The following is a 20,838-nucleotide window of genomic DNA, read 5'->3' on the forward strand; positions in this document are numbered from 1 at the left end:
ATACTGGTGCTGGAGGAGACTCTTGAGAGTCCCATGGACTGCAAGAAGATCAAACCTATCCATTCTGAAGGAAATCAGCCCTGAGTGCTCACTGGAAGGACAGATCCTGAAGCTGAGGCTCCAATTCTTTGGCCGCCTCATGAGAAGAGAAGACTCCCTGGAAAAGACCCTGATGTTGGGGAAGATGGAGGGCACAAGGAGAAGGGGACGACAGAGGACGAGATGGTTGGACAGTGTTCTCGAAACTACCAGCATGAGTTTGACTAAACTGCGGGAGGCAGTGGAAGACAGGAGTGCCTGGCGTGCTCTGGTCCAGGGGGTCACGAAGAGTCAGACACAACTAAACGATTAAACAACAACAACAACAACAAGCAATCGAGATCTGAGCACGACTTTCCCCTCCTGTAGCTACCAAAAAAACTGGCACTGATGCAGCTGAGAGTATTAGTTTTTTTGTACTTTATAAGTAGAGCCATAAAGTGTTGAATCTGGATGGAGCCTGTGGTTTCAGCCCCTGAAGTTGCTCCTGCTTCCACCAAATGCAAAGCCTGTGGGAATGTTCAGGCAGGCAGGAGAGGATATATTGTTTATTAATATCCTTCCTAACTGGTGCTAGCAAGTTTTATAACTTAGCAGAGTTTTACATTCCCCTTTTAAATGCCCAGCAAATAACTGGTTGCAGGCTTGTTTAAGCCTCTTAATATTAGATTCCTGGTAAGTCCCCTTATATTCCTTTTAAAAGAAGAAACACATGCCGTAATCTTGTTTAAAGTACAGTGGTACCTCTGGATGCGAATGGGATCCGTTCCGGAGCCCCATTCACATCCAGAGCAGAACACAACCCGCATCTGTGTGTGCGCGGGTCGTGGTTCGCCACTTCTGTGCATGCACGTGACATCATTTTGAGTGTCTGCGCATGCGCGAGCGGCGAAACCCAGAAGTAACGTGTTCCGTTACTTCCAGGTCACCACGGAGCGCAACCCGAAAAAGCTCAACCCGAAGCTACCCGAGGTATGACTGTATATAAAAGAAGTTTACTCACACATTCAGTTCACAGATGGATCCCTGAAGGCAGACTTAGTTACAAAGGATATACATGTGGATCTACCCCATATGAGGGGTTAATCCCAGTGACTGCAGACTGGCAGTCACTCCAGTTCACACGGCAAAAGGAAGATGGAAAAAAGAGGGAGGAGGGCTGCGTGCCTTGCGCTTTTGTTACCTGCACAGGTAAGGTCAGGCCCACATCTAGTCACATATAAGAGGAAGGATGCTCTAACCCAGGAGGAAACAGGAAGTTCTGATTGGCTGGGCCAAACATCCCCTTGCATGTTCACTCTAGGAAAACAAGGAATGTTGTACTTGACTGCTATCTATGTATCACATCCCTCAAACCCCCGCTCTTCTGGTTAGGCAAACCGACCCCCCCACCCCGATGGGACCACTGAGGCAAGATCAATGGGGAGCGGCGCAGGATCACCAGGGACTTACATGAGGACAGGTTTGATGGCGTTTTTGATGTTTCCGTAAGCCGCCCGGCCCAGCAGCTCCCTCAGGCATCTCTCGGCCAGCTCTGCCGGGTTCTCTTTCTCCTTCTCGGTTGTTTGCAAGGGAGATGGAGAACGGCTAGAGGAGAGAGCAGAGACAAATTCAATTCAGACCCAGGTCTGGAGACTTGCACAGTGCAGAAATGCACGGCCGCAGCTCTTTCTGAGTTTTGTTTCCTCCAAATGTCTGGAGCATTTATTTCATAAAATTTATACACCCCTGTTGGGATGCTGCCGGGGAGACGGGGGCATCAGGCAGGCCCCCAGCTGGCTCCAGCCACCGGCCGGCAGCCGGGCGAACTCCGGTTCCCAGAACAGCATCAATCAATGACTCGAGCCTCTGATACATTCAGAAGCTGAGCACACTCCTATCAGCAGAGTGAATAAATCTTCACAACGTAAGTGGCAGACAGAGACATGTGTAAGCATTATTTACGGGCGTTTATTCAGCATAGTTCAGGAACAAAGGAAAAAACATGTCTGCTTCCCTTCGTGTCTAAGCAAACAACTGTATAGCAAAAGCAATATACAACGGAAGTTCCCAGCAGACTGTGCTGGAATGTAAACAGGCATATGACACACAACAGTCATGCCTGTTCCTTTTAAGGTGGAACAGAACTATATCCTTACATCTTTCCCCTTTCCATGTAACCTGTAGTACCTGTGGTTCAACCCAGTTGCAACCTCTGTACATAAACCTTAAGTTGTTCTCTGTTAACAACCTTAGACAACAGATTTGCAGGACTTTCATTTCCTGGCATGTAGGACACCTGAATAAGCCCCTTCTGAATACAGAAAGCCCCAAATAGAATAAAACAATAAAAAATTTTTAGCAGGCACTGAAAAGTTTACTTCGAAGGCGCCTTCCTGATTTCAAGAGGCAGGGAGTTCCAGAGGATAAATGCTGTCACAATAAAAGATTTATTTCCTACATAATGTCCATCGGTATCAGGTGGCACCTGTAGCAGTGACAGCTCCACAGATCGAAGAAGTCAAGTGGGTGTATTTGGCATAAGCTGATCTCGCAAGTAAACTGGCATGTTCCCACCCAGACCCTGCTGAAGTAAACCTAGAGCCATGTGGCACCTAGAAAGACATATTCTTGGGAATGTGGAGCAGGAAGAAGCCTCCCAGTTGCAGACATTTTGCTGCACAAGCCATATGTCGTGGTTCCTCAGAGGAAAGAGGCAGGATCAAACCCAGCATACAGAGACCCAACGGATACCCTCCTCTGGGTCATTCTGCGACCCAGCTGCACCGGAATGAGGGGATGAATGCAATCCCACCCCAGGCACAGATGCGGAAGGATAACTTCCCACCTCGCCCCCAGCAGAAGCTGATCAGAAAGAGGCAAGACAGAACAGTGACTCACACAGAGATGCAGAGGACCACCTCCAGGATGGATGGAGAATTTGGGGCTCACGGGGACACAGGAAGCTGCCTTGGAGATAGACAGTCCACTGGCTCGCAGAGCCCACTATTTTCTACTTTGGCAGCAGCTGCCCAAGGTTTTGGGCAGCAGCCTTACCTGGGCATACCTGGTGATGCTGAGGATCATACCTGGGGCTTTTCATGTGCAAAGCACAAGCCACGCCCCCTCTCCCATAGCTGTCAACTTACAGATTTGAAAATAAGGGACCAGCAGCCTCGAAAATAAGGGATCAGCAGCCACAATAAGGGATTTTCAGGGCACAGGTATGTTCAACTTCTGAGCCCCTCCGAGCCAAAAGCAGAAAGCCCAGCCAGCAGCCAAACGAAGCCTCAAGTGGTGGTTCCCACAGCACAGCAACCCAGCAAAGGGAATGCAGCAAGGAAAACCACCGTCACCTCTCCATTGGGAAGCGCTGAGCAAAGGCGAGTCCCCAGGCAAAGCGGCCGATTTGATCGGCACAAGGCATGCAAGCTCCACCCCCCAGTCGTTCTTAGACTCCTTATTGGGTGAGCAACGCAGCCAAGCAACACAGTTGGAGCCTCCCTCCTCCCTGGCCGGCAGGGAGGGAGGGAGAGGAGCTGCTTCCTTTGAAACCCGGGAAATTTAAGGGACATCATCAGTAAGGGACAGCAGCGGGACACGGCGCTGGGAGAAGGGACTTTCCCACCAAATAAGGGACGGTTGACAGCTATGCTCCTCTCCTTAAAGGGGCCTTCAATTATTTGATAGATGCCTCCGTGAGAGTGCCCAGACTTGCCCTTCGAGTGCAAGGATTCCCCTGGGCGGAAAGTTACTCACCTTTCAGTCTCCTCCGCTTGCTGAAGATTGAAGAGCAGCGAAGGGACAATCTTATCCATGTGCTGGGGGTCCCAAATGTTGGCCTGAAGTTCGTCGTTCACCGTCTTCCGCACCACACCTTGGAGACCTTTTATCCCAGACATCCGGATTCTGAAAGAGAGAGAGAGAGAGACTTTTTTTGCTGCCTACCTGGAATTCTGGCTCAGCCTCTCCCAAACTGGCTCCCAGTACGTTTCCGAGCACAATTCAAAGTGTTGGTGCTGACCTTTCAAGCCCTAAACGGCCTCAAAGGCCCAGTATACCTGAAGGAGCGTCTCCACCCCCATCGTTCAGCCCGGATACTGAGGTCCAGCGCCGAGGGCCTTCTGGCGGTTCCCTCACTGCAAGAAGTGAGGTTACAGGGAACCAGAGAGAGGGCCTTCTCGGTGGTGGCGCCCGCCCTGTGGAACACCCTCCCAGCAGATGTCAAGGCAATAAACAACTATTTTACTTTTAAAAGACAACTGAAGGCGGCCCTGTTTTGGGAAGTTTTAAATGTCTGACGCTGTATTGTTTTTAATATTCGGTTGGAAGCCGCCCAGAGTGGCTGGGGAAACCCAGCCAGATGGGCATGGTATAAATTATTATTATTATTATTATTATTATTATTATTATTATTATTATTGCTATTTGGGGCTACAGCTTCTCATCTGCCCCCAGCTCTCAGCTACATAACTATTTCTAACCTGAGAGTCTTAGGGAATGGAATCACAGAATCACAGAAATGGAAGGAACCTCAGCTAAAACATCCATGGCAGGTGGCCACCCAAGCTCTACTTAAAAACTGAGGTTGTAAAAAAATCTGTTTTCCTTTTTTTACATAAGAGATTAATAACTTCTCTGTTATTAGATCTCCAGGGAATATGGGGAAGGCTCTTTTGCAGCATCTCACTGATCTTAAATCTGCCGAAGTAAAAGCTGGACCTAGAAGCATCTGTTGGTTAGAGTGTGGTGCTGATAATGCCACAGTTTGCAGGTTCAATCACCACAGAGGACAGCTGCATTTTCCTGCATTGCAGGGGGTTGGACTAGATGACCCTCAGGGTCCCTTCCAACTGTAAAATTCTCGACAGAGGTTTTTTATGTTCTAATTTGTGGGCTTCGCAAGAGTCATCAGGCTGTTCTTTGGTTGGTATGATAATTTGCTTGAGTTGCCGATCCCTATAGAAGGAAGAAGCTGTTAGAATTCCTGCTTCATGATTGCAGTCATGCGATTGTTGTCTTTCACATGACGGTATATATTTTGACTCCACAGAGTGGGAAGTGATGGAGACAGGATGTTTGTGTTACTGTGTTCCGTGAAGTGGGACTATTGTCCTTTGTTCTTTTCCTCTTTGCTGTCTGATGCTAGAGAGAGAGGGAGCCATGTTGCAGTGCTCCGTGTGTGTTTATATGTAAATAAAGTAGATTAGCCAAAATGCTGAATTGTGAAGACTCTGCAGATCCCTAAGTGTGCTGGTGTCGATTGGTATCTGTCGCTGTGATGTTCAGGATGAAGAAAGCTAATGAAGCTCCCGAACGATCAACCAGGAGGGAGGGAACATGCTAGTCGGGCATGTGTCTCTGCCAGGGTCCTACTCGAGTGTAGGCTGAACTCCTGACAGAAGCTACCGCCAAAGAAGAAGAAGATTGGCAAAACAAACTAAAGAACTATGCATGACATAGTACAAAATTTGATACCCAAGAAAGAAAAGGACATTGTTGTTTTAAAAAGGGGAAATGTTTAAGGCATATATTGCAAGCTTTGTGTATAGGTTTCTACATTAGTTGAACTTCTAAAGGTCGCTTGTAACAACATGAATAAGATGTTAAAATGGGACTGTTAAGAATATAAGATTCTATAGATGTGCATGAATAAGTATAAAATAATGGAACCAGGAGGCGGAGGGGAGGGAAGTCAATTAAGATGTATGAATTCTGGAAACAGATTGGTATAGAAATATTGGGAATTGTGGGTAGGAAGGTGGAGATATCTAAATTAATGGTTCTTATTTGCCTGAGTAGCACGGAGTTAAAACAAAAGAGGAATGTAAATGGGTTAAATTGATGGTAATTGTATCCAGACAGGTTATAGCGAGTAATTGGAAAAATGCAGAAGAGCTACGGGTGAACCAATGGAGGAAAAAATGGAAAAATATTACAACCTTAGAATAGCTAACTGTGAAGATACATTAAATGAAAGGGTTTAAAGTCAGTGAGAAGGAGGAGGATTGGTTTGAGAAAACTAATTGAATTATTTGGGCAGGTTTGAACAATTTGGGCAGGTTTGAACAATTTGGGGCAATTAAAATGTTAAAAGTTAAATAAACCTTGTGGAGGGAGGGGTGTTAAGGTATATAGAACTGTACATATGGTTGATTTGAATATGTTATTATTGATTATGTATACCCAGTGTATCAGCTCCCTGTGGGTTTTCACTGTTTGTTTTCACTGGTTGTGGGTAAAAATAAATAAATAAAGAAAAAATAAGATGTATGAATTAAATTTGTGATTATGAACTTTTTTGTTTTCTTTTTCATGTTATTATAAAAATAAGAAATTGTATTGGTTTTTTTTAAAAAAAGATAATTTGCTTAAATCATCAGCGCTTCCTTATCTCTTCCACAGCCCTGGGACTGCAAAACCAGTCTAACAGCTGCAACAGTAATATTCCTCTTGAAAATATCAGTAATATTAATATCAGTAATGTTAGAAGTGGGATAGCCATCTGTCAGGGATGCTTTAGATTTCTGCATTGCGGGGGGTTGGACTAGATGACCCTTGGGTCCCTTCCAACTCTTAAGATTCTCTGGTTCTATAATAGAAATAGTCATAGTAATAGTAATTTATTATTTTTACCCCGCCCATCTGGCTGGGTTTCCCAGCCACTCTGGGCGGCTTCCAACAAAATATTAAAATACCGTAATATATCAAACATTAAAAGCTTCCCTAAACAGGGCTGCCTTCAGATGTCTTCTAAAAGTTTGGTAGTTGTTGTTCTCTTTGACATCTGGTGGGAGGGCGTTCCACAGGGCGGGTGCCACTACCGAGAAGGCCCTCTGCCTGGTTCCCTGTAACTTGGCTTCTCGCAATGAGGGAACCTCTAGAAGGCTCTCGGCGCTGGACCTCAGTGTCCGGGTAGAACGATGGGGATGGAGACGCTCCTTCAGGTATACTGAACTGAGGCCGTTTAGGGCTTTAAAGGTCAGCACCAACACTGTGAATTGTGCTCGGAAACGTACTGGGAGCCAATGCAGGTCTCTCAGGACCGGTGTTATGTGGTCTCGGCGGCCGCTCCCAGTCACCAGTCTAGCTGCCGCATTCTGGATTAGTTGTAGTTTCCGGGTCATCTTCAAAGGTAGCTCCACGTAGAGCGCATTGCAGTAGTCCAAGCGAGAGATAACTAGAGCATGCACCACTCTGGCGAGACAGTCTGTGGACAGGGAGGGTCTCAGCCTGCGTACCAGATGGAGCAAGGCTATTTTCTGCTGGGAACAAGAGGGAACAAGGCTATTTTCTGCTGGTGCAGAGGGGAAGACCCAAACCAATGGATTTAAATTACGAAAATGAAAATTCCGACTCAACATCAAGAAGAACTTTCTGGTGGTAAGAGCTTTTCGACAGTGGAATGGGCTCCATCGGAAGGGGGAAGACCCTTTGTCGTTGGAGGTTTTTAAGCAGAGGTTGCACGGCCATCTGCAAGGGATTCTTCAGCTGTGTTGTGAGGGGAGGACTAGATAAGCCCTGGGTTCCCTTCCAGCGCTACAATTCTATGCAGCAAAGACCCACAGGAGGAGGCGTGGCCTCTGTCATCTTGAGGAAGCCAGCTTGAGTCCTTCCTTCCCTCTGGTTCTATTTCTTGCTGGAAGATCTGTGCCAAACCAGTTTTGGGTGTGAGTGTCCCTTTTGGACTCCTTGAAGGTGAGCCTACCCCTGGCAGGCGATTGCAACCTCATTTAGCATGAGCATTTAAAGAGCACCTTCCTTTCCCTTTCGGCGGGGGCGACTCCTTCCTCCCCAAAGGATTAATTACGAGGAGCAGAGCCAGATGAATGTTGCTTTCCATGAACCGAGCTTCTCTCCTCTCCTGGTGCTTTCGAAAAAACCCCAGCAGGGGCTTCCTTTCCCCACCCACCCCTCTATTCCACCACCCAAGGAGCGCTTCTGTCTTGGATCCGATTCAGGCAGTGCTCCCCGCAACTCTGCACACAATCTCCACCTGCAATTAGCCTGCCAAAGATGCCTTTTCAATGCCTTGTCCCTCCTCGACAAAAGCTGGGTGCTGCTTTTTAGAGGGATAATGAATAGTTGAGGTCGGGGCGCGGGAGTCGGATCAGAACAAGGTGACTCCAGGGAGGCCTCTAAGAGCAATTGGTGACTAACCGCCTCAAAACTAGCATGTCTTTTGTTTCCTGCTATGGTTCCTCTTCGATTTGGGGTCTGCACAGTGCCACGGCCTGTTTGCGCCCAATTAAATCCCCTTGACAGTAGGTGTTGGTTCAGCTTAATGCAGCGGCGGTAGAGCTCCTTGGGGGCAGTGGGATTTCCAGGGGGCGCTAAGAGGTAAGGTTGCCTGTGTATATTACACACTCTACAAGCTTGTTTTCTCCTGAATAGGAGGGGAGAACTCAAGCCAATGGCTTCAGGTTACAAGGAAGGAGATTCCAATTAAACATCAGAAAGAACTTTCTGACAGTGAGAGCTGTTTGACAGTGGATCAGTCTCCCTTGGGAGGTAGTGGACACTCCTTCCTTGGTGGTTTTTAAGCAGAGGTTGGCTGGCCATCTGTCATGGATGCTTTAGTTAAGATTCCTGCATTGAGGGGAGTTCGACTAGATGACTCTAACTCTACAAATTTCTGATTCGAGGACCTTGGAGACCAGGGTTCAAATTCAGACTAGGCCATTGAGGCTCACTAGGTAAGACCCTGACAGCCAGTTCTAGGGATAAAATGGGGAGTTGGTGAATCATGTGACCACCTTGAGCTCCTTGGAGGAAAAGGTGAGATAAAAATGGAGTGGATGGATGGATGGATAGATGAATCCAGCTGGTACTCACTTTGTCCGGATGTCCATGTCGTCGTGGCTGGAATGACACATTTCGCTGAAGCGAGAGACGAAGAAGTCGTAGCTCCTGTGATACGAAGGGGTGTCCTCCTCAATGTTTGCAAATTTCACAAACTGCAGGCGGGGAAACAGGGAGCAGGGTGGCAGAGAAAGAGGTGGGAGACATGAATTTTAAAAATGCAACGCTCTTGCTCAGTTCTCACTCTGTAGGGAAATATGGAAGATCTTCCTTTCCACACGGAGTGATGTTGTCTGTGTGAGCTGGAGCAGCACGTGGGCTCAATCCCCTTATGAGATGAACCCTCACTCTCATCTGTAACTACAAGCTAAAGCCTGCCTTCAGGATCATACTGTGAACTGAATGCAAGTAATCTTATTACTTTTAAAAGAAGACTCTTGTGTCACTATTTTTTAAAGAGGGAATTAAAGGGGAATTTAGCTTTGGTATTTAAAATTTTGTATGTTTTAAAGTTTAGTTGTGAAATTCATATCATTCATGTATTCATGTATTGTTTTAACACTTAATTGGGAGCCGCCCAGAGTGGCTGGGGAAACTCAGCCAGATGGGTGGGATATAAATAAATTATTATTGTTGTTGTTATTGTTATATCAACTTTCTCAGCCTCTGGACAGGCTCATCTAAAAGCAAGAATGCTTTTAGCAGGAGTACATTGAAGGCACCTGCTTGATATCAATAGGATTGAGTCTTACTCTCCAGAGAAGGAGAAAACAAGCTTGTTCCATCTTCCATGGGACAGCCCTTGAGATATTTGAAGATGACTCTCATATCTCCTCTCTATCTCCACTTTTTCAGGCTAAACGTATCCAACTCCTTCAACCGTTCCTCATCAGGCTTGGTTTCCAGACCCTTGATCATCTTGGCCGCCCTCCTCTGCCCACGTCCCAGCTTGTCGACATCCTCCTTAAATTGTGGCGCCCAGAACTGGACACAGTATTCCACCTTCCATGTGACAGCCTGCATTACAGTGGGTCAGACTTGATGACCTTTGGGGGTACCACCCGACTGTACAGTTCTAAGCGGTTTATAAATTTTACAAAATGAATAAAGTTTGGGTCCAGGGACTCTCTGCTTCACTTCTCAGCTGCTTAGGCACCCTGCCAAGCCATGTCTCTCGGAGGAGGGAATAATAATAATAATAATAATAATAATAATAATAATATAATAATAATAATAATAATAATAATAATAATAATAATAAATTATTTATACCCCACCCTCCCCAGCCAAGACCGGACTCAGGGTGGCTAACACCAGGTATAAAAAACAATTGATTAAAATGCAACTTAAAAACAATATTAAAGTACAACATTAAAATGCAGCCTCATTTCAGTAGAAACTCAAATCAAAAACTTTTTGGGGATGAAAACGTCAAATCTTCACCAAGGCCAACTATCCAGACTGGTCCTACATGGGCCAGAAAAAAGCCAGGGAAGTCCCCAAATAGGAGTTCCATCACAGAAGAAGAAAGGAAAGAGGGGAAGGGGATCAAGTTGATTCCAAGCCAAAGGCCAGGCGGAACAACTCTGTCTTACAGGCCCTGCGGAAAGAAACCAGATCCTGCAGGGCCCTGGTCTCATGAGACAGAGAGTTCCACCAGGCGGGAGCCAGTGTTGAAAAGGCCCTGGCCAAGTCTGCTACCCGCACCTCTTCCTCAGAAGCAACACTTTGCAAATCTCACAACGCTTACTGAGTTTGTGCCAAGGATCTGTAGGTCCGGCTTCTCTGACTCCAGCAGCTTAGCCACCATCTTCAGGAAGCTCTCCACGAAAAGATTGATGCTCTGGCAGTGACAAGCCATCAGGAGCTGGTCCAGGGCTTCCATCGCAATGCACACATACCTGGAGTGGCAGGCAGAGAAAGAGAAATGCAAAACCACCCTTAGAATGACTCCGTCCCTTACTGGGTTAGAAGGAGAGCGAGGGAAGGCAACGCTCAATGTCACCAAAGGGTACAAAGGAACGCAGGAAACTGATTTTTATCCAGTGAGAGGATCACAGAATTGTGGAGTCACCTAGTTCAGGGACATCCAACTTCCAAGAGACTGCAATTTACTCACACGAATAAAATCTGGCAGTGTTCTACCCCTTTTTGGGGGGGGTTCAGGTCAGAGTTGTTGAGCTTTTTTAGGGAGGAAATATCTGTTAATTTAGCAGCTTAGGTCAAATAAATAAAAAAATGGCGCTCACCAAGAGAGTGCTAATGAGACAGTCAGCCTCGTTGTGAAAACTCTGACTTCCACTCTGGCGATCTAGAGGGCAGGGCGAAGGGGCGGAGCCGGATGGAGGAGCCAGCAATCTGTTGTGATCTACCTCCTGGGGATCGACCAGTCGATCCTGATTGACCTGTTGGACATCCCTGATCTAATCCAACCCCCTGCAATGCAGGCTGTCACACAGAAGATGCTGAAGCGATGATTCTTCAACATCAACTTTGTTGGACTGGTCATGTTTTGCAGATGCCAGATTATTGTCTTCCAAAGCAACTACTTTATTCCGAACTTAAAAATGGAAAGTCTAATGTTGGTGGTCAACAAACACTGGCCTGCCAGAGCTCCAGTTGGAGAACAGCCTTTACCAAAGGTGTCAAGGGCTTAGAAGACACTCAAACTCAGGACGCGAGGGAGAAATGTGCTAAGAGGAAGGCACACTTGGCAAATCCACACCGTGATCAGCTCCCACCCAGAAACCAATGTCCCCACTGTGGAAGGACCTGTGGATCCTGAATTGGCCTCCACAGTCACTTACGGACTCACTGTTAAGACCGTGTTTATGGAAGACAATCTTACTGGGCTAAGAGGGATTGCCAAAGAAGAAGAAGAAGAAGAAGGGGAAGGAGGAGGAAGAAGATGATGTTGAAGAAGATGATGATGATGAAGAAGAAGAGGAAGAAGATGATGATGAAGAGGAAGAAGTTGTTGATGAAGAAGAAGAGGAAGAAGATGATGATGATGAAGAAGAACAGAAGGAGGAGGAGGAGGAAGAAGAAGAAGAAGATGAAGAAGAAGAAGAAGAAGAAGAAGAAGAAGAAGAAGAAGAAGAAGAAGAAGAACAACAACAACAACAACAACAACAACAACAACAACAACAACAACAACACCGGCTGTCACATGGAAGATGGAGCAAGCTTGCTTTCTGCTGCTTCAGAAGGGAAGAACAGAACCAATGTTCAAATGACAAGGAAGGAGATTCCAACTAAACCTTGTTTGACAGGGGAACAGACTCCCTCAGAAGGTGGTGGGCTCTCCTTCGTTTGAGACTGGGTGGTCACCTGCCAGGGATTCTTGAGCTGTGATTTCTGCATTGCAGGGGGTTGGACTGCATGATCCTTGGGGCTCCCTTTCAACGCTGCAATTCTATGATGCTATTACTCTGTTGTTAGAATTCTAAGGTCTCAAATATAAATTAAATGTTCATCAATGTACAAGGCAAACACATGTTGTTGTTATTTAGTCATTTAGCCGTGTCCAACTCTTCGTGACCCCCTGGACCAGAGCACGCCAGGCACTCCTGTCTTCCACTGCCTCCTCCAGTTTGGTCAGAGTCATGTTCGCAGCTTTGAGAACACTGTCCCACCATCTCATCCTCTGTCGTCCTCTTCTCCTTGTGCCCTCCATCTTTCCCAACATCAGGGTCTTTTCCAGGGAGTCTTCTCTTCTCATGAGGTGGCCAAAGTATTGGAGCCTCAGCTTCAGGATTTGTCCTTCCAGTGAGCACTCAGGCAAACACATACATAAGTATATAAACCACATGTCTGAAATAGTACAGGGGGGCAATCCCAAAGGGATTTCAAATCTCCCAGTGACCTCAAATATTCCTCTGCAGGAAGGGAGGCAAATGGGGAAAGCCTTCCCATTGTCTTTTTGCTTGCAAATCCTGTCTTAAGGGCATCTTTGTGTATGAATAGGGTGAGCCTGTGACCTGGACTCAGGAACTAAACTATTAACCATCACAAAAGAATGCCCAGGCTGTCCAGGTAATGCAATCAGTGACCATTATCAGGTATCCTGGCAGGTAGGATTTCTGTCGTAGACCACCTCCTTCTGTGATGTATGTATGATGTTTTGGGGGGTGGTCTTGAGCATACAGGGGGGGCAGTTTTAAAAGTTTATATAAGGGCTTGCACACCATTGTTCTGGGTTCCTCCTTCCTGCTGTGTGTGGTTGTGAGGACCCTGTTGCAACAGTTAATAAAGATCAGGCTGCTTTGCTTCTCAATATTCTCTGGTTGGCCTCTGTTACAGTGGTGCCCCGCAAGACGAATGCCTCGCAAGACGGAAAACCCACTAGTAGGAAAGGGTTTTCCGTTTTTCGATGCACTTCGCAGGACGAATTTCCCTATGGGCTTGCTTCGCAAGACGAAAATGTGTTGCGAGTCTTGAGATTTTTTTCCTCTTCCCCCCCCTTTTTCTAAGCCGCTAAGCCGCTAATAGCCTTTTAGCCGCTAAGCCGCTAAGCCGCTAAGCCTTTAATAGCCGCTAAACCGCTAATAGCGCTAATCCGCTAAGCCGCTAATAGGGTTGCTTCACAAGATGAAAAAACCGCTAGACGAAGAGACTCGTGGAACGGATTAATTTCGTCTTGCGAGGCACCACTGTATTTTCTCCTACCGATAGGGAACCCACTTAAGGACTCTATACGGGCTCTTGGATACCCCATAAGAAAAAAGGAGCAGTGTTTTCCCCCCTTATAACAACTCCCTACATTCTTCTTCCGGTCCTAATCCAGCAGCAGAACCCTTCTCAATCCCTTTTCCTTGCTCCATCACACATTTCTGGGCTCAAAGCTGGCGACGTGTCTTCTGAGCTCACCTGTTCCAGAATCTGAGCCCAGGATTCCCCCTGGGACCTGCCTGGGAGGTAAACATCAAAAGCAAGGTGTGGAGAAAGAGAGAGAATGAGGACATCCTGCTCTGTTAAAACACACACACACCAAATAAAAAATAAATCCGCTCAATAAGGCCACGGCAGACACAAGTTTTGTTCCCCAGGCACCATATTTGACGTCAAGCAAAGCCTTGAAGACGTCAGTGTCTCTCCAGGGCTCAGCCAGTCCAAAAGGCAAAAATAAATCACCTGTCAGTGGAAGACAAACAGGCCTGGACTGTTTGCAAACACAATGTTTTTGCAGTGGATATTTAAGCCCACTTATTCAATCATTTCAGAACTCAAGTCTCTCTCTTTCTCAGACACAGGCCCGTCAAGCCTGGACCGCCCAATAAATTAGGGTTGTCATACTTCAAAAAGTGAAAATCCGAACACAAGTTGTTGATGGTGGTTTTGGGTTTTTTGCAAAATCTCCCAAAAAATAATAACAGTTTTTGAGCTATTTTTATGGCAATTCTCCAAAAATCAACACTTCCGACAGGGGTTGCCATACATCCGGGTTTTGTTGGACATTTTCAGTGATTTTCGGAAATCCCACCCAGACACAATTTCTTACGGATGGATGACAGATATGTCTGGGAAATACCAGGCATATGACAGCCCTACAATAGTGAGGCTTCAGTTTCAAGACCTGTCCTGGGTCATATTTTGTTTCACAGACGTAGAACTTCCTCCTATAACCCTCCCCAGGTTCTGATATCTTCCGAGGAGGCCCTTCTCTCAGTCCTGCCCCCCGCCCAGGCATGCTTGCTGGGGACACGGGAGAGGGCCTTCTCGGTGGGGGCTCCCAGGCAACTTTGGAACTCCCTGCTTAGAGAAGCGATTGTCTGTATTTTTTAATAAATCATGTGTGTATTTGTGTGTGTTTAATTGTTTTAAATTATTGTTTTTCTTGTTAAAGCTATGGTTTTCCCTGTAGTGATGTATGGAAGTGAGAGCTGGACCATAAAGAAGGCTGATCGCCGAAGAATGGATGCTTTTGAATTCTGGTGCTGGAGGAGACTCTTGAGAGTCCCATGGACTGCAAGAAGATCAAACCTCTCCATTCTGAAGGAAATCAGCCCTGAGTGCTCACTGGAAGGACAGATCCTGAAGCTGAGGCTCCAAGACTTTGGCCACCTCATGAGAAGAGAAGACTCCCTGGAAAAGACCCTGATGTTGGGAAAGATGGAGGGCACAAGGAGAAGGGGACGACAGAGGACGAGATGGTGGGAAAGTGTTCTCGAAGCTACCAGCATGAGTCTGACCAAACTGCGGGAGGCAGTGGAAGACAGGAGTGCCTGGCGTGCTCTGGTCCAGGGGGTCACGAAGAGTCGGACACGACTAAATGACTAAACAACAACAACAATTGTTTCTAAGTTTTCAGCTGTTCTTGTTTCATCTGTAAGCCACCTTGAGTCCCTACCAGGGGGGAAAGTTTATTTTTATTTTAATTTATTTATTCGATTTATATACCTCCCTTCATCCTTAAGAACTCAGGGCAGTTCACAGAATAAGATACGGGATGAAAACAAGTAAATAATTAAAAGGTGGGCTATAAATAAATAAATAAATAATAATAATCAGGGCTTTTTTCCCCCATCCAGAACTCAGTTCTGGCACCTCTCAGGTGGCTGCCATTGCTAGAATAAGAGAACAAGGAAGGTGTTTGTGGTGCGTTCTGGCACCTCTTTTTCTTTTATAGAAAAATAGCAATACAGTCTTATCTTTGTTTTTGTTTTTTATAAAATATTTATTCAAATTTTAAGGTTACAGAAAAAGAAAAAAGTAAAAAAAGGGAAAACAAATCCCATACATCCTACAAATCACATACATCCTACAAGAAAAACACACAATGCAAAGAAAAATACACAAGACAAAAAATCACAATAAACAAATAACAAAAGAAAAATTCAACTGAAACCATTAAAACCGTTTTCTCATTTACTTATTTCCATGACTTCCTCTCACTTCTCTGCTTTGTATTCTAATTCAAATCGTATCTCCAGCAAATCCTTCTAACCTTCTTTTCATTTGCTTATTTTAACATTCGAAAATATTTAATTCTCCTCTATCTTTTATTTTACACTTCATATTTATTTATTCCATTATACTCTGTCTGCCAATACGGTCTAATATTCTTCTCCAACCTTTTCTAACATTCTTTTATATTACAGTGTTTCTGAAGATATATTTTAATTTTTTTCCAATCTTCTTCGATCGACCCTTCTTCTTGATCTCGAATTCTGCCAGTCATCTCAGCCAGTTCCATATAGTCTATGACTTTTCTCTGCCATTCTTCTCGGGTAGGCAATTCTTGTGTCTTCCAGTATTTCCCAATGAGTATTCTTGCTGCTGCTGTTGCATACATTAAAAAAATTCCTGTCTTCCCTTCGCACCAATTGACCAACCATGCCCAAGAGGAAGGCCTCTGGTTTCTTCAAGAAAGTATATTTCAATACCTTTTTTAATTCATTATATATCATTTCCCAGAAGGCCTTGATCTTTGGGCACGTCCACCAAAGGTGAAAAAAAGTACCTTCATTTTCTTTACATTTCCAACATTTATTATCAGGCAAATGATAAATTTTTGCTAGCTTGACTGGGGTTAAGTACCACCTGTAAATCATTTTCATTATATTTTCTCTTAAGGCGTTACAGGCCGTAAATTTCATACCTGTGGTCCATAACCGTTCCCAGTCAGCAAACATAATATTATGCCCAACATCTTGCGCCCATTTTAATACAGTCTTATCTTTGGTTCCCGAACATCTGATCGGGCTTCTGATTGGCTGCAGGAGCTTTCTGCAGCCAATCAGAAGCCACGCTTTGGTTTCCAAATGTTTTCGAAGTCAAACGGGCTTCCGGAACGGATTCTGTTCGACTTCCAAGGTACAACTGTAATAATATTCAGAAAATAATAATAACTCAGTAGTATGGCACATGTCTTGAATGAAGAAGGCTCCAGTTAGAGCTTCTGGTATTGACAGTTTACAGGATCAGGTAGAAAATGTGGGATGTGAAACGCAAGAGCAGTCAAGTACAACATTCCTAGAGTGAACATGTTTACACATGGGGAGGAATGTTTGTCCAGCCAGCAGGTAAACTTTACTGTTTCCTTCTGGGCTGGGACAGATTTCCTCTGCATGTGACTAGAGGTGGGCATGGCCTCACCTGTGCAGGTAACGAAAAAAGCACAGGGCAGGGCAGCCATCTCTCTCTCTGTGACAACATGCATCAAAGAAGCAACATCTGCTTAACCAAAGATGCTCTCTTGGCTTCCAGCCAAGAGAGGACAAAGGGACTATCTTCTTATGAGATAGTTTCCAGGGATATGTTACCTTTCTAAGCTAAGTCTGCCTTCTGAGATCTTATTGTGAACAGAATGATGTGTGAGTAAACCTTTTTATACTTTTATAGAAAACTGTGTCGTGTCTTATCTTTTATGAGGGAATAAGGGGAAAATACCAGAACAGTTATTATAAAGGCTTTAGCAAGCCTGAGCAAACGCATCCGCTGCGAGTTTAAAAGGGGGAATGTTACTCTGCTAAATTGTGAACTTGTTACCACAAGTTGGAAAGGCTATTATCAGACTATATATCCTCTCCTGCATCCCTGAATATTCCCACAGAAAATAAAGCAAAAGACCCTCCTCTGCCCCAAAATGCCAGAGAGTCACTGCCAGACAGAGCAGACTATATTGAGCTAGACACAAGCGTTTTGATCTCAGATAAAGGAGTTTCACGAGTTCCGCTGAAATCCACCATTTCAAAGGTGTGCGGAGATCAAAGCCGAGAGTCCCATTCTCTGGAGGGAATTAACCTGTGCCTCCAAGTCAACCCAACATCTGAAACTGGAGGAGGCGGCATGTGCCCTCCAGCACCCGCCACAGCCTTTGCTGCCGACATCAAACTCTCCTCCATCAAAGGCTCCATTGCGAGCAAAACCTCATTAGCCGTCCCTTGAACGCAGAACCTCAGACAATCCCTTTGAAGGGATTGTCATTTCTGATGAAAGCGGATGTCTTTGCAGCTTTGAAACGTCTCCCATTTTCCATGCTTCTGAGTGACGCTTCCGCACCCCTGTTTCTCTCCAACATCTCCCCCCCAACCCCCCCCCACTTTTTTTCTCCAGCAGATGAAAGCAAAACACAACAGGCAAACAGGAGCAGGAAGCGCAAAGAGACAGTTGTGCGTCCTGGTTGTGTTGCCAACACGGGGGGAATAAACAATAAACCCACCCCAGAAGTATTTGAAGGCCCTGTTTCATCTGGAGTCGACCGACACCTCGGAATCAGAGCGGCAATTTATTATTGACAACATCAACGCCCCCAGAAGACGCACGACAGAATCTCTCCAGCAAACACCACCTACTAAGTGGAGCAGCTGCTCCAGCGAAGCGAAAAGGCAGGTGTGAGCAGAAAGAGGATGGATATAGAAATGACTCAGGCGGCTCAGCAAAAATAGAATTTGAAAAATCAAGCGGAATGGTGGAATCTTCTGTTTCTTTAGAAAAGAGGCGGCAGAGGCAGAATTCTTTAGCACCAAAGAGATATTTATAATCTTATGCACAGAGGGGAGAAAAGGGACAGGGAAAAGCTTTTGTCCTTTTCTCGTGACGCTAGGAATTGCGGAGAAACGGATGGGGGAAAGCTTTACGGCATCTCTCAAAACGCTAAATTTGTGGACCTCATTTGAAAATTCGGGGCAGGTAAAAGACAGGAAGCTATCTATGGCTCTGCTCTGCTTCCACTTTTAACATGCTGTGCGTGAGGCTCCTCTTTTCTCTAAGCTAAAAGTCCTGAAAGCTCCATCCTTTCTTTGATTGTTCTGGTGGCTCTGTTATGTGGGATGTGATACATAAGTAGCAGTCAAGTACAACATTCCTTGTTTTCCTAGAGAAGACATGCGGGGAAAACTTCCTGTTTCCTCCTGGCCTGGAGCATCTTTCCTCTTGCATGTGATTAGAGGTGGGCGTGACCTTACTGTTCAGGTAACAAAAGAGCAGGGCACACAGCACAAATTATTCTTTTCGACTCTACTCCATCTTCGTTGTGTGAACTGCAGTGACTGCTGGTCTGCAGTCACTGGGATTATCAGATCCAAATGTATATATTTTGTAACTAAGTCTGCCTTCAGGGATCCAACTGTGAACTGATGGTGTGAGCAAACTTCTTTTATATACTTTACACAAGATTGTGGCGTGTTTATTCTTTTAAGAGGGATATTGTCGCCGGAAACCCCCCCCCCCATCTCCTTGACACGTGTTGCACAAGCACCACACTCACACATGCACACATCTCCCCTTCCTGACCCTAGGGATGTCCCTTTTAGAGGGCCATCCCTTAAAGCCTTCCGTAAATAAGGAAGCGCTGATCTTCTTAAAAAATAGCATTTATTTCTATATTTCTTCCACGTTCCGCTCTGCCCTATCTTTAGTACGAGTAGACCAGGCGCATAAACTCCAGGTCAGCCGGCAGCCGTTTCAGCCAATCAGTGTTACCGAACAGCGCCCCTTGTGGCGGCCACGCTGGTACTGCAGGCGGCAGGCCCTCGCTTCTCTGTCTTTGACAGCTTCCTAATACAAAGTTTCCGGGTTCAATTGACCGTGACTGATTTAATCAAAATGTAGCAACCACTTCCTGAGGAGTGAAAGTGCTTGAACTTCAGCAACGGTATTCTTCATAAATTCACCATAAATCAACCGTACGTCGGATTCTCATCGGACCACTTTTATTTTACTCCATATTACAAGGACTTTCAAAGGGGGGTGGCTTGTCGCCAATCAGCCATGATCCCTTGACCGAGCAGGCACGTACTCTGCAACCCTCCCCCTGTTGACACAGCAACCTTGATAGTCGCCTTGATGGACTCAGACGGAAGACTATCAAGGACACAATGAACTGCATATGCTAGTGTATTCAGCACGGACTATGACAAAGGGACTGTGACCGGAGTCCCCTCAGGGGGCAGGAAATCGCGCCCTTCCCTTTTGTTCTCCGAAAAGGCTTATGGCAAGGAGGGGAAGGGGGCCCCGCCAGGTGTCAGGATACTCGGATTACCTGTGCGACCCCTCCTCTGGCTCCTCCTGTTTTTTAACGTAGTCATGATGTAAATATGATGTATTTCTAGGGGTGTAACTTAGGGGATTAGGAACTAATAAAAGTTGGGGTCTTCCTTTGTTCGGGGCTTCCATCTTGCTTCACCTTGTGGGCGGTGGGAGTCCTGTCGCGACAGTCTTTTCCTAAATAAAGACCGGGCCTACTGGCTGCTGTTTTGCTCTGACTTGCTCTGGCTGGTGTCTTTGCTTTTTGTCCAAGGGAGCCCTCAGATTTTCCGTTAACAATATAAAGGGGACTTACCTGGAATCTAATAGTGAGAGGCTTACACGAGCCTGCAACCTGCTGTGCATTTAAAAAGGGGAATGTAAAACTCTGCTAAGTTTTACTTGCACAAGTTAGGAAGGATATTAATAAACAATATATCCTTTCCTGCCTCCCTGAACATTCTCACATGTTATGAACCTTTCCCAAGTCTGCAGTGTCCTTTTTGAGGAGAGGCACCCAGAACTAAGGGGCTGCGGGTGGCGCTGTGGGTTAAACCACAGAGCCTAGGACTTGCAGATCAGAAGGTCAGTGGTTCAGATCCCTGTGACGGGGTGAGCTCCCGTTGCTCAGTCCCTGCTCCTGCCAACCTAGCAGTTTGAAAGCACGTCAAAGTGCAAGTAGATAAATAGGTACCGCTCCGGCGGGAAGGTAAACGGTGTTTCCATGCGCTGCTCTGGTTCGCCAGAAGCGGCTTTGTCATGCTGGCCACATGACCCGGAAGCTGTACTCCGGCTCCCTCGGCCAATAAAGCGAGATGAGCGCCGCAACCCCAGAGCCGGCCACAACTGGACCTAATGGTCAGGGGTCCCTTTACCTTTTACCCAGAACTAGCCTTCCAACCTCTGCTTAGGAACCCCCAAGGAAGGAAAGTTCACCATTTCCCAGGTAGTCTGTTCTACTACAGAACGGCTCCGAAACAGATTGGGTTCCCAACGTCTGAAGTTGAAACAATGGCTTGGCTCCTAACAAGCCACTTTCACCAGTTCGAA

General features: G+C 45.9%; 1 protein-coding gene across 6 annotated transcripts in view; it reads right to left on the reverse strand.

Annotated features, from left to right (window-relative positions):
- EFR3B (EFR3 homolog B) overlaps window positions 1-20,838 on the reverse strand; it is a 129,738-nt gene that overhangs the window by 34,748 nt on the left and 74,152 nt on the right. For all 6 annotated transcript variants that reach the window (XM_081000912.1, XM_081000910.1, XM_081000909.1 and 3 more), the window contains 4 exons: window positions 10,571-10,721; window positions 8,854-8,975; window positions 3,778-3,927; window positions 1,492-1,626 (listed from right to left, as the gene is read on the reverse strand). In XM_081000912.1, the coding sequence (XP_080857038.1) occupies window positions 1,492-1,626; window positions 3,778-3,927; window positions 8,854-8,975; window positions 10,571-10,721 (558 nt within the window). The remainder of the gene's footprint in view (window positions 1-1,491; window positions 1,627-3,777; window positions 3,928-8,853; window positions 8,976-10,570; window positions 10,722-20,838) is intronic.

This window comes from Podarcis pityusensis (assembly GCF_964106645.2).
Source record: "Podarcis pityusensis genome assembly, chromosome: 3".
Lineage (NCBI taxonomy): Eukaryota > Metazoa > Chordata > Lepidosauria > Squamata > Lacertidae > Podarcis > Podarcis pityusensis.